At 41.4% G+C, this 14,937-nt stretch overlaps 1 protein-coding gene across 5 annotated transcripts in view; it reads left to right on the top strand.

Annotated features, from left to right (window-relative positions):
• The window catches only part of LOC119656262, an 86,586-nt gene extending 72,020 nt beyond the window's left edge, over window positions 1-14,566 (top strand). For all 5 annotated transcript variants that reach the window (XM_038062683.1, XM_038062684.1, XM_038062682.1 and 2 more), the window contains 2 exons: window positions 8,132-9,943; window positions 13,373-14,566. In XM_038062683.1, coding sequence (XP_037918611.1) covers window positions 8,132-9,943; window positions 13,373-13,700 — 2,140 coding nt within the window. In that variant the 3' untranslated portion in view covers window positions 13,701-14,566. The remainder of the gene's footprint in view (window positions 1-8,131; window positions 9,944-13,372) is intronic.
• Window positions 14,567-14,937: the final 371 nt, after the last annotated feature.

The raw sequence follows: 14,937 nt of genomic DNA, 5'->3' as shown, positions 1-14,937 counted from the left end.
TGAGATTCCTCGGCCATTTCATTTCCCCTGAAGGAATACAGCCCGACCCAGACAAGGTGCAAGCGATAACAAGCTTCCCGCGTCCAAAGACAGTGAGGGAGTTGAGGAGGTTCTTGGGCATGCTGAACTTCTACCGTCGTTTCCTGCCCAAGGCCGCCCATCTCCAGTCCATTTTGAACGCGTACTTGTCTGGCCCCAAAACTAAGGACACACGAGAGATCGTGTGGTCTGAAGAGGCTATCTGCGCGTTTGACAAATCTCGTCAACAACTGGCTGACGCTACGCTCTTGGCATTCCCTCTGCAAGATGCACCCCTAGCCGTTTTTGTTGATGCCTCTGACAACGCAGTAGGTGCTGCCCTTCACCAAAAGGTGGACCAAGTTTGGCAGCCGTTGAGCTTCTTCTCGAAGCAGTTGAATCCCGCTCAACGGAACTACAGCACCTACGATCGCGAACTGCTCGCCGCATACCTGTCCATCAAATACTTCCGTTTCTCCCTAGAGGGCCGGCCGTTCACAGTGTTCACGGATCATAAGCCTCTCACGTTCGCTTTGAAACAGAAGCCCGACAAAGCGTCCCCTCGTCAGCTTCGACACCTGAGCTTCATAAGCCAGTTTACGTCGGACATCCAGCACGTGTCCGGGAAGGACAACATTGTTGCTGACGCTTTGTCTCGTGTCTCCGAAGTTAACATCCCCGCCTCACTCGATTTCTCGGCTATTGCCAAGGCGCAAGTGGATGACGCAGCACTTCAGAGCCTCAAGTCCAACCCCAAATACAAATTTCGGGAGTTGCCCATCTTCGGCTCAAACCTCTCGCTCTGCTGCGAAGACTCGGAAAAGGGACCTCGGCCATACATTCCGGCCACATTTCGCAAGGAAGTGTTCCACGCAGTTCACGACTTGGCGCACCCCGGCATCAGGACAACAAACCGGTTAGTCACCGGAAAATACTTCTGGCCCTCCATGAACAAGGATATCAATTCCTGGGCCAGAGAGTGCATCGCATGCCAAAAGTGTAAAGTCTCCAGGCATGTAAGGAAAGAAGTGGGCTCATTCCCCCGCACTACCAAGCGTTTCCACACCATACACCTCGACATAATAGGGCCTTTGCGAGACTCGCACGGTTATAAGTATTGCCTCACAATCATCGACAGGTTCACGCGGTGGCCTGAGGCAATACCTCTGAAAGACATCACGGCGCAATCATGTGCTGAAGCCCTCTGTCGAGAGTGGATACCTCGCTTTGGCGTCCCTGCAGTGGTCATCACTGACCAGGGAATGCAATTTGAGTCCACCCTTTTCTCCGAGTTAGGCAAACTCCTTGGTTTTAAACGCCAGCGGACTACGGCATACCACCCACAATCCAATGGGATGTTGGAACGTTGGCACCGGACGCTGAAAGCCGCCATTATGGCACGCGACGATCCGTCCTGGACGCAAGTCTTGCCTCTCGTCCTACTCGGCCTTCGAACAACCCGCCGAGAGGAGTTTGCTGCCAGCCCCGCGGAGCTGGTTTACGGGGAGAACCCGAGACTCCCAAGCGATCCGGTCTTCGACAAGAGATCGGGTCTCACGGAGTCGGGGTTGGTGCGTCTGCTGAGAGACAATCTCCGACGCATCAAAGCGCCACCACCCACTCGACACTCGTCCATACCTGCCTGTTCGCCCAAGGAGCTGGACACTTGCACGCACGTGCTGATCAGGACGGATGCCGTCCGGAAGCCGCTGCAGCCTCCATATGAGGGCCCGTACCGCGTTCTCGAGCGGGGAGAACATTTCTTCCAGCTCGAGATCAGTGGTCACAAAAAGGCGGTCTCTTTGTCCAGACTGAAACCCGCGTGCGCCCCGAAGCAACGTCGTGTCCGCTTTGTGGATTAACGGCGAACGAAGTTCGGGGATCAGTCGCTGAAACCCCTAGGTTTCATCTGGGGGCGGAGTGATGTGGCGCGGCAGGATTCGCAGCATTCGAAATTTATTTCGAATGTTGCGAGTGCGAGCAAATAGATGGCGCGGATCTATCCACTTTGCGTGGCACGCCAAGGGAGTGGAAGATCTCAAAAAAAGTGTGCGATGAATGATTTTGTTTTAGGAGACCTGTCACAAATTATAGATATCAAGTTGGGAATTGAACAGAGAAGTCTTTTTGAGTTCGTTGAATTAAAAAGTAATGTTAAGTGTACATTAATGAAAATAACATATGAATTGTTAATTTAAAAATATCTTAAATATTTATAAGGATTGTTGAAATGAGAAGTGGTGTTAATTACTTAACGGTAAAGAAATTATTAAAATAAAAAGTAATTGGATTACTTAAGTTTACTGGATGGCCGCTATAGTATATGGTGTAACGACTCTTCTCCAGAAAACCGATCCCTATCCAACGCATATCCTGCAACGCTGTTACATCAGCCCTATATTGGGACAGGGTATCGGCTAGCTGCTTGGTAGCTCCATTTCTGTATAGGGAGCGCACGTTCCATGAGAAAATGCGCAAATCGTTATTCCGTTATCGTTGCCGGGTTCGTCGTTGTATTATCACTCCAGTCCGAGGCTCCTGTTGTGGCTTTGTAACAAGTTGTTTTCCTTATAGAGTTGTCAGCCCCACTCAAGCCCCAACCTACAGGACCGGTTGGTACAATTTGTCCCGTTTTTAGATGCGAAACACCCGCCTTCATCCTTCTCCGTCTGGAGCTTTTCGTTAAGAAAGAGTTCCCAGCGGTCACCACGTGGAGGTGAAGATAGAGCTTGGAAGTAGAGCTGCTGGTGTTGGTTCAGCAGGCATTTCCCAGGTTTTACGCTCCATCGTGGGTACCAATCCACGTTTCTCCCTGGGACCTATAGTACCCTTTGACCGCATCATGTACGGTCCGCTAAAATGGGCTTCAACTCCTTCCAGACACGCCGCATTTTTTTCTCCACTGTTCTGTGTCAAGTGCTTTTGGGACGGCTGGCCAGTTGCCATCTTGGAGGAGGCGGTTCCACTGTATGGCGTAGCCAGCAATGGAACTGTCGCTCCCTCCTTAATGTGGCATTTGCGCCTTTTAATAACTTCAATACGAGTAATTGGCCTCTGCGCCGATCAAATTCTTTGTTCGAAATATTATCAGGCCAACGTACCTCGATGACACATCACAGACAAGTGTAGAAGAAGACTTGGAGGTTTTGAGTAAGAGTGAAGGTCATTTAACAAATGCTATTTTCTTATAATAATAATCGTTAGCACAACAATCCATATTGGATCAGGGCCTTGAAGTGTGTTAGAGCACTTCATTCAAGACCGTTCACTAGGAGGCAATGTGGTCAGCATTGCGCTCGCCCGAGATTATTACCCTGATTTGACTCAGGTACTCATTCACAGCGACTGGTATCCGTCGTCAAATCACGATGCAAATTTCACTGCCACCAGTGAGATTTGAACCGCGACCTTCCGTATGACAGCCTAGTGCTCTAACCACTGAGCTATCCGGACACATCTCTCTTATAGCAACATAGAAAGAACATTGCCACAGAACAATCTCAAGTTGCATTTCCAGGTTTTAGACAAGGCATCGAAAGCGGATGTCGCGCTGCTGCGTCGAGTTCGGTGCCACCGCCGGCGGAAACGACGCGTCGTACTATGAATTAATCAACGCCTTCGATGCTCTGCTCTGCAGATAGGGAGAGTTCGATGACTTTGAGGCGAGGCTGAGAACGCTAACTTTAGGGCTTATCTTTAGGTCGACTTTACTTGCCTCTCTTTCCAAATCCAGAGCCATTTGGCCAAAGTCATGACTAGTTGAGAGAGCGAGCAGATGTTATCATCGCAGTCAAGTTGCTTGACGAAAAATGTGATAGTCTATTGAACTATTCTACGTCCTCCGGAAGAAATGATATCGGTGACAAGATGCAACCCTAGTGGACTTCGCTCTGGACCTCAAATTCCTCGAGATTTTGCCTTACATTTTGCGCCATTATATGTCGCTCTAATAATCGTTATTAGTTTCTCCGGAAGGCCCTTCTGGGCAGAGCAGGCCGGATACATACCCTGTTCACGGTGATTTTCTATGGATACGAAAATGAATGCATTCGTTTTCAAAAAAGTGAATACCTCGGTATTTATACGGATACGGCTGTATTTACGAGTACGAATACGAATTCTGTTGGATTAATATTTCTAACTGCAGTACGTGAAGTGCACTGACTTTTAAGTGCAAGTACGAATTTTTTATATTGACATATTAATATTCACCTGGATAGCGAATATTATCGCCTTAGTGATCTGATAATGTTGTAGGGTAGGTGTAGGTAAATGACTGTGCCTGTATCAGACATCAGGCATGGTAATGATAATGATATGGTGAATGTCTGAAACAAATGTCTGTGTCTGACGGATGGAGATGGTTGGCCAATTAATTCACATAGAACGCGCATATAAATAATTGCCACTTACGAAATTTACATATATGAATTTCTAAATGGACAATAGTTCAGCTCACAGTGGACATTATATTTTTACGTATTTAAATTCGCAATTGCGGCTTGAAGCTAACACGCTTGTAGTTATGTACATTGATGTGTATGAATTGTAAAACAATCCCTTAATACAAATATAAGGGCAATTGTGGGCTGGATTATTCTCCATTTAGAAACTTGAATATTTATATAAGTAAATCGCAATTATTTATATGCAAGTACTGTGTGAGTTAATTGTCCAACCACCTGTTTGCTTCAGACATAGATACTGTCTGCTTGCCGTCTGCTACCGTCTGATGTCTGATACAAATTCAGACATTAGTCTCAGTCAGCCTCAGACATTTGTCTGATACAGAAACAGACATTTATCAGAAATAGATTTATCTGAAACAGATATTTGTCTGGCTGATGTCTGATGCAGTTACAGACATTTACCTGACAAAAGCACATAAGAAAAAGAAGAATCTGTTTTTGCTTTCGAGTACTTTCTCTTCCCAAGCTCTTCAGGCTTGGAAATATCTTTCAAGTTTATATGTACGTATTTTTTTGTCTATACCAGCAACGCCAATTGACTTTTTAGAGTAAAAAGTACATTGCCACGAGATGAACAGGGGTATTCCGGAGGAAAGAGAACATTTTCTGAACCCTCGATGCTGTTTTCGAGGGGTGGACGCGCATTCCAGAAACAAATCATAGTCCGTTTGCTATAGTCTTCGGCGTTAGGTCAGTCCGTATCCGAGGCGTTACTGATGTTTCGTTTTTCGGTAGCAGTAAAATTTCGAAATTTTGCAGGTTGCTAGTCCACAGGGTGAAGCAGGGAAGACTTTGAGTGCATTTTTTAACCCCAACTCGCAGGACTACGCTAGTATAGTTTTTATATCTTCTTCCATCCCATCTGCTCCAGTCAAATTAAAAATGGTATACATAATATTATATTTTTCCCAGAAGAACATTGCAGAGCATGATACTGGAAAGTGAGGGGAATCGTGCTGTTGTTAACAAAGTTTAAAAACATTACAAGGCTGGATACTGGAAAGTAAGGGGAATCATCCTTTTGTGTACAAAGTTTTCATTGATAGATAGCGATATATATAACAATGTGAGGTATTAAATGAAAGGTGTTGATGAGTACTTTCCGAAGCGGGTCTTAAGGAATGTCTAGAAAGGGGTTCCTTGTTTCACAAGCCCACTTTCAAAAACTAATGACTCGAAAAATCTGGAAAAAATCAATCGTATCTCCCTATTGGTATCTGTTCAAATAAAATTAATAGTAGCATATTACAATATTTCTTGGAAATTAACTGAAAACCCCTTAGAATTATAAAATTTTGCAATCGTATGGTCTATAAAATAGAAAGTACTTGGAAATTTGGTTAAATTGCTGGTATTACGATATACTACTATATTATAAACAACGGTACAAAACCTTTGATACCTGAAATGCCGAGTTTCCAGTTTACGGCTTGTTTTAATTTTTTCTTTCCTATTTTACGCCTATATAACATTACCATCTCTTGGCACCATAAATTTGTCGCTTCCGACAGGACTGCCGAAATTAAGACAACCTTTAAGGCCTCATGTATGATACGCATAATGAAATGTCACTCAGTGCAAGAACTGAGTGTAAGGCGGTTTAACAGTTGAGCATATGGCAACTCATAATATGATATATTACGATATAGCCACGCTCTTAACCTTGCAATCACAACAAAATGAAAATATATATGTAGTGTATGCATAGTGTACATTGCGTGTCATTCAGTGGAATTTGAAAAGTACCAAAATGAATATTTTTTTAAAGTTTTTGTCGTTCTCGGTCTCAGCATGGAACCACTTTACCACGTTTGCCTCGGATAATAGGACAAGCCTTTTCAAAGCATTCTAAAAATGTGCAATTGAGGGTTTTCAATTGACCTTCTACCGCTAAAGGAGTAGCCTAGGGAGCTGGTTGGTTAAATACGTTAAATACGGTTAAATACGTCTGATGTTCGCATCAGGTTACAAAGGGTTCAAGACCCTTAATTCTGCTGTCGACGGGGGGCATAAAGAATCATCTTGTAGATATACAGAGGCAAGATGACCGAAACTAGGTCCTGGTTGATATCAGGACACAGGCTCTCGGTCTTTTCGATCTTTCATCCCAGAAAATCATTGCCCCCTCTTCTGATCCAATACCATAGGTTTTGTGAAGCCGCATCCATGTCTCTTGTACTAGAAAGATATATGTAAGTGCAATCCTGCAACTTTGTCAACATTGCTGCTAATAGAAAAGAAGAGCCTGACTAGCCCTCGTTACTCAATGCATGCGCGGAGTTTCACAGTTCCCACCTTCCTTCAACAGTAGTCGACAGATAGATGGCAGGACAAATAGACTTACAGTAAACCGATTTTCCATGATAATACTTTGTTTTACACAAAGCCTTAAAAAGAAACCCTTGGAATCTTCTCTGGCAAATTATTTGCTATAATCTTGAATACTTCGACGGTTACATTGTAAATCACTTTGAAACACATGGTTTTGAAATAACCGTGTTTGGAAACATGATTGTCTCAATGCGTTGGCAGTCTAAAAACGAGGAAGAATTAGCCCTTGAAGCTGTAATACAGATACGAAGTTTCGTTAGATATTTTGTTTAGACTAATACCGCTTGCAGAAAACTATTCGCTTCAAAATCTTATTAAAAACATTTATTATCTAGTTTTCTGTTAACGCATCCTTCGGGGAAAAGCTTTGAAATGCGATGCCTCTATTGTTTCTTTTCGTAACTAGCTTTTGACATTGTTGGGAACATAAGGGACTGATTGCCAAAATGTGCACACCAAAAAGTATAAGTCTAGCTTTCATCTGCATATTTTGGAAAAAATGCAAACATTGTCTATGCGTATATGAAACCTAGGCGGCAAGAAAGTATGCTTGATTCCAATATCTTATCAAATGGTTGTGTAGTATTACACCTATTCAGGGAACAAGTTAGAAATATCGAATTAAAGTATATGCTGTGTTAAATCTATAAATCGTAATTATAATCCCTTCAATCGTTTCAGTTAACGAAAAAAAACGTTGCCATTACGATATGGAGAGAAAATGTCGAAGTGCCTTGAGTTCCAGACAAGCGTATAAGCAAAGTACTCCCTCCAAAACTTCTATTGCAGAAGAAAAATTTTTGATGAAAAAGAAGTCTCTCTCCTACGATGAAATTATGTCTGTTGGTAATAATGAGGATTTTCAAATTCAAATTGGTCCTCAGAAACCGATCGGAACAATCACTTCCCTAATATCTAACTGTAAAATGTACAGCGGCGAGGAAATTTTTGTTTGTAGAGACGAAGGAAATGAACAACAAATGAATGTTGAAGAGGAAAAACTTCAGTACAAATTGGACGAACTATTTATTGCAAGGTATCTTTGTTCATTAAATGGCAAGTTATTTATTGCTCGCATCCTCTTTGTAAATGATGTACCATATTATTTACCTTGGGGAATTTTGAGGAAGATATTACTTGTATATGATTGCGATAATTTGAAAAGGAGAGTAGTGGAAAATACCTGGTATTGGTGTTGACGGTCAATGCGCTTCGTTGAAAATAGTGTTTGCTGTCATTTTTAAGAGAAGCTTCAGAAGGAATTTGTAGATGAAAAGTGTTTAATTTAATATAAATTATTTCTATTATTTTAGGGCCTTTTCTGATAAATACGATCCGTTCTTATCAGCGAAACGGCAATTGGAAGAGTTGTGTTCACCAACTGAATCGATTCCTTCAAACGCCTCTCTTCCTGCGACGCCAGACGCTAAAACTCATCCTGATTTAATGTCTAAATCACTCAACATTAACACCACAAATAAATTGAAAAATATAAAATCGAATTTTCATAGAACCTCATCTCTACGAGTACCGCGTAAAACCACTCCAACTAGATCTATTTTTGCATCGAGCACAAAACAAAGGCCAACAATTCAACGTGGTATTTCTGATGAAGGTCCTATCTCCACAAGCTTCCTCAAACCTGAGGAGTATGATGAAATGCCAGTGAAATCAGTTTGCATTAATGACTTTGCAGCTACAAAACACCCAGACAATCATAGTACACCGAAAATAATGAAACGGGAACCAAACTTGAGTCGTAACCGACGTAATTTGAAAACGGCCTTCACGTCAATTGAAAAAAAGGGAGTTAATCCATTATCGAAAACCGACTCTTTAGCTATTTTCCTTCAATATGAACATGCGACAAGGGTAACAGAGATTCCAATAAATCTAACAGAGAAAGATCTCAAGGACCAAAGCAACAATTTAAGTAAACAAACATCCTCCAAGAGTTCTGCTAGTGATTTAGACACAATTCTTGCCGAAAAAGATAAACTTTATTCCTTGAAAAATTCTTTATCTTCCTTACTTGATCCTCATCACTCTGCTGGAAACGACAAGCAATTGTCCCAAGAAACTACTCCAGTACCAATTACCAAAATTCAAGCCATAAAATTGGATCCTCTGCCAAAACGTCTTCCAAAATCAAACAGATCCATTTTCCCAAGTTTTCCTAGCATTTCTAAAGACACCGAATTCATTGATCCCAATCTAATTAACGTTTGTGATAATCTCCCTATAAATGTGACTAAACTTTCTGATAATGATTTTACCTCCAGCAGTACTGAATCAGTAGAGCAGGCAGTAGGGTCTTTTGAGTCACAATTCCATTTGGCCGAAAGGCAAGAGGATAATGCTCTTCAACCACAAACTACCAACAGAAATTCTGTTGAAAAGAAAAATCTTTTAAAACGGCAACTTCGTCTTGGAAAAAATCATTTTTTGTACGATCTATCACCAGAAAACGATAATGAAAACATTAATTATAATAATGTCTCTAGAGCTGAAATCGATTCGAATAAACTCGACTCTAGCATTTCCACTATAGACCCTATCCCGGATGAATTTGATATTGAGGAATTTATTTCTTCATTTGAAAACGTTGAAGAATATCCCCTTTTTAGAGATTACAAAGCTTTTCTGTCTAATCGGTCGCTTAATAAAATATCAAATAACAGTCGTGGATCATCTAGATCGCCCACCGCTCTACGTCGCAGTAATGATGAAGAAGATGACCATGACGAAGAGAAAAATGAAATTTTTAGCAGTAACGAAAGCTTTTTAAAGCATGAATCAGATGTAGTTCCGAAAAGTGCGCCTTGTACGATAGAACTCAATTCTACAACGAAAAACCTGAATTTGAACGATTTGAACGAAAACAAGTACGATCCACCTTCATCTCCCGATTCGGATCAGGAGAACGAAGAAACAGATATTCCCGATACCAATGAAAACATTCGGGATGTGAAAGATTTCATTGCGTGTGAACATTTCGAGGATGCCGATCCGAGCAACGATACTACAGATAATTCAAAAGACTTGTCGAAGCCCAGCAGTTTGGAATCCTTGGAAATAAAAAAGAGTACTAGCTCGAAACAAAGTGCAGATTCAGCATATGGAAGGTAAGTTAACAAAAAAAGTGTATAAATTTATTTATTAAACTTCGTCGACTGGAGTATAATTTGGTGACATACGTACATATGCCCAATTGATTTGATTTTTTATTTATGAACATTATTCACCGAGGAACGGAATAAAGTCTTAATTTTCCAACTGGCGATATTTTTTTGGTGTTTTTCAGAGGAGCATCTAGAATTTCTTCACCTTAAGTCTTTCTTTCTTAGGATGTGTTTTTTCTAGTTAAACTTAGCGTCGAGTGACGCACCTAGATATTTGAATTCACTTACATGTAGCACGTCTTGTCCGTTTATGATGACTTTAGTTGGATTCTCTTTCTGGTTTAACGTTTAACGTACGTTGATTTGCTCTCGTTTAATTTTATATTCCATTTCTGGATCCAGTCTACAATGTGGTCAATAGCTGCGTGTAGCTTTACTTTTGTTTCCTCCGTAGGTTTACCCCTGGTAAGGATAGCAGAGTCATCGGCAAATGTCGCTATTTTGGTTTCTTTACAGCAGGGTGTATGATTGGTATACAAAAGAAACGGCTCAAGACACTTGCTTGCGGGACAGCTGATATTTTTTTCAGTTTAGAGTATGTTCCTTCGTATCTCACTTTGAATGGGCGTTCCCAAACATATGATTTTAGGATCTCGAACAATTCTTCTTCTAAATCCCTATGCAATTTATACAACACACCTTGATGCCATACCTTGGCAAACATGTGGGCCGCATCGATCAGGTTTGTGATCCTGTGCCCCTTTTGGATTGTGGAGTGCTTTTCAAGGAAACAGTGGTTCTAGGTTTCGATCGACAATAATTTGTTCCAGTCTCTTAAGAAGAAGGCTTTCAAATGCAGTGAAATTTCCAGTCGCGGTCAGCTCCCGTACGCACACATCTTCCATGGCCGGACAAACTTTTTAGTATAAATTTTTTTCGTTACAATAATAATCGTTGGCGCAACAATCCATATTGGATCATGGCCTTGAAGTGTGTTAGAGCATCTCATTCAAGATCGTAACGGTAGACTACAGTATACTGTAGGAGGCAATGTGCTCAGCACGGCGCTCGCCCGAGATTATTACCCTGATTTGATTCAGGTACTCATTCACAGTTGAGTCGACTGGTATCCGACGCCAAATCACGATACAAATCCCACTGCCACCAGTGAGATTTGAGTTAGGTCGATAAAAATTCATTAGAAAAGAAAATCACATGTTTGCATGCTTATTATTATCGACTAGGACTATGTATGAATACAGATAATGCACCTTAATTTGAACCGAGCTCAAAAAATATGTTTAAAAATGTATAAAAAGAGCTGGAATTAAAATACATGCCATTACATCAGCTATTTGTTAACGATGATAGTCAATATTTCATCCATACATATATATGCTCTACTTGTTCGACATCTCTCATAGGCGGACTTTAGACTTGGCTCGATAATACCACTGGGACCATGAGTGTCCGCCAACGGAATCTTTCACTGTAGGTTGGCTGCAGTAGGGAGTAGCGATATTGGTCTATACGATTGAACTCTACTTGGCTTCTTCCTGGTTTAGGGACCATTAAAACTTCGGCCACTTCCCATTGTCAAGGAACGTATTTTAATCTGAAGGCTGCATTAATTATTTGAAATCGCACATCGCCGCTGTAAAACTTTTGTTTCCTGTTTTCGCTTTTCATTATTATCATCAACGGCGCAACGATCGGTATCCGGTCTAGGCCTGCCTTAATAAGGAACTCCAGACATCCCGGTTTTGCGCCGAGATCCACCAATTCGATACCTCCAAAAGCTGTCTGGCATCCTGACCTACGCCATCGCTCCATCTTAGGCAGGATCTGCCTCGTCTTCTTTTTCTACTATAGATATTGCCCTTATAGACTTTCCGGGCTGGATCATCCTCATCCATACGAATTAAGTGACCCGCCTACCGTAACCCATTGAGCCGGATTTTATCCACAACCGAACGGTCATGGTATCGCTCATAGATTTCGTCATTGTGTAGGCTACGGAATCGTCCATCCTCATGTAGGGGCCAAAAATTCTTCGGAGGATTCTTCTCTCGAACGCGGCCAAAAGTTCGCAATTTTTCTTGCTAAGAACCCAAGTCTCCGAGGAATACATGAGGACTGGCAAGATCATTGTCTTGTACAGTGACAGCTTTGACCCTATGGTGAGACGTTTCGAGCAGAACAGTTTTTGCAAGCTGAAATAAGCTCTGTTGGCTGACAACCGTTTGATCAGTGCGGTTTAATGTTGTTGGTGGTTCTTCCCATGATCTCGATATCGTCAGCATAGGTCAGTAGTTGGGTGGACTTAAAGAGGATCGTACCTCTTGCATTTACCTCGGCATCACGGATCAATTTCTCGAGGGCCAGGTTGAAGAGGACGCATGAAATGGCATCTCCTTGTCGTAGACCGTTGTTGATGTCGAATGGTCTTGAGAGTGATCCTGCTGCTTTTATCTGGCCTCACATATTACTCAGGGTCAGCCTAGTCAGCCTTATCAATTTCATCAAGATACCGAATTCTCTCATGGCCTTGTACAGTTTTACTCTGGCCATGCTATCATAGGCGGCTTTAAAGTCGATGAATAGATGGTGCAACTCTTGTCCATATTCCAACAGTTTTTCCATCGCTTGCCGCAGAGAGAAAATCTGATCTGTTGCTGATTTGCCTGGAGTGAAACCTCTTTGGTATGAGCTAGTGGTGTTCTGGGCGTAAGGGGCCATCCAGGCGGATGGCGTTCGTTTATGTTTTCAAAGCCGATAACAGCAGATTTCATTTTTTGGCTATGAAACCTACTCCGAGCACATGGTTTACTGGATGGCCACTATAATATATAGTATAGTGGCTCTTCTCCAGGAAACCGGTCCCTGTTCAACGCATCTCCTGTAACACTGTTACATCATCCCTATATTGGGACAGGGTATCGACTAACTGCTCATCAGCTTCATCTCTGTGCAGGGAGCGCACGTTCCATGCGAAAATGCGCAAATCGTTATTCCATTGTCGTTGCCGAGTTCGCCGTTGTGTAATCCTTCCAGTCCGAGGCTCCTGTTGTGGCTTCGTAACAAGTTGTTTTCCGTGTAGGGTTGTCAGCCCTACCCAACCCCCAACTTAGAGGATCAGTTGGTACAATTTGTCCCGTTTTTAGGTGCGGGAGACTCGCCTTCATCCTTCTCCGTCTGCAGCTTTTCGTTAAGAAAGAGCTCCCAACGTTCACCACGTGGAGGAAAATAACAAAACGTTATTAAAATCAATCTACATAATCTCAAAATCAATGTAGGACACATGTACGTCTAAATAATTAATATATCACAAAATGGTAGTGTTCACTATAACCTATGTTCAAAAATTCCGAAAACTTTCACGATTGGCGAAACTATAAATTATATTCAGCCATAATATCCTTTTCATTTCAGCCTTTCCCGGTACAGCCCTGCTGATTGTGTAAGCAGACGCACTCCAGCATGTAAGACTTTAAATGAAGGTACACCAGAGGAAGCACAAAGAATAAGGGAGGAGCATGATAACGCCAAAACCGGGAGCTGCATCCGCGATCTTGGCAGAAAGCCATCTATAGAAGAATTGAACCTTTCTCAATTGGAACTCAATCAGCAACACCTAGCCACTCGTATTAAAACCGATGTTCGTATGTCCAAGTTTTGCCACGAGTGTGGAAGTAAATTCATCATCACCCAGGCGAAATTTTGCATGGAATGTGGAGTGAAACGTATTGTCTTGGAATAGAAGTTACACATTTTACCAACAAAATTGTTTGCCGTTACTGTATTCACTACTTGTGACTGTTGATCGATTCACCACACTATTCGTTCGAAATTAGATCTATGAAACTATGAACTGCTAACCAAATTTACACTAATTATTCTCCATTCTAGTTTAACGTCCTAATGAAGGTTCTAATCGTGGCTTATATACATACATGAAAATATTCATCTCCGTCACATGCTTTACCAAAAATATATTAATAATATTCTGTCACAATAGAGAGAAGGTTTATATTTTATTCAAATCAAATTTAAATATTATAAATAATTTGAACAGCTGGTCGAATTATACATATAAAGGGAAGCAAGGAATTATGGTCTTAATCAAAAGTTAATTCGAATTTTGGAAAAATTTCCTGTCGTTGCCATAGGAAAATTGGAAGCTGCATAGTTTTAAGTAAATCTCTTTTCCATTCAAGTTTTTTGCTGTCAAACATACGCACTGGTGTTGTATTTAGCGATTCTCTATATAGCGCACATTGTAATTTATTATTTTTTGGACACCCGATTCGAAGATTTAGACATTTATAATTCTGCAAGCGCTGGTTTCTATTTTTAAAATGTTTTTCCCATTTTATTGCTTCGCTTTGAATAACGAGACTGACTGTTGTATAATCAAACAAAACTGAAGGGCCTGGTTACACCTGGCTCCTAATATTGAAAGATCACACACGAACCAACATCTGAAAAACAGAAAAAGGAAAACATATTTTTATGAGTGCTTGAAGATTCATACAACAAATATATTTTACTACTGATTAACACCAAATCCGATAAAATTGTCATATTTATACTTTTTGTGAAAATATAATCTGAATTAAAATTGTATTATAGCTGTTTACTTCACCTTTTTCCAACTGAAACAAAATAGGGCAAATTTGCAACATCTTGAGTGCGCTTCTATGCAATGGATCTACCCACGGAGGCATGTACTGGCGAAGGGGCTGCAGGGCACTTGTTAATATCTTCTTCTACATCTTTAACGGAGCAAGCGAAAAATATTGACTCGATACCAGTCTGTGGAATCAAATGTTCTGACTGGACAGCGCGAACCAGGGAATGTGCTAAATTGGGAGCAGAAAAATGTTTTGCGTGAAGGGGCGAGACCTTTTTAGAGAAATCGATAGTGAGTGAGCAAAGACGTTGATTGTAGAATGTAAGGGAAACGTGATAATACAGCGATAATAACATATACTTCT

Source organism: Hermetia illucens, chromosome 4 (genome assembly GCF_905115235.1).
Source record: "Hermetia illucens chromosome 4, iHerIll2.2.curated.20191125, whole genome shotgun sequence".
Taxonomy (NCBI): Eukaryota; Metazoa; Arthropoda; class Insecta; order Diptera; family Stratiomyidae; genus Hermetia; species Hermetia illucens.
The sequence above is the reverse complement of the archived record's forward strand: the minus strand, read 5'-3'. Positions and strand labels throughout refer to the sequence as shown.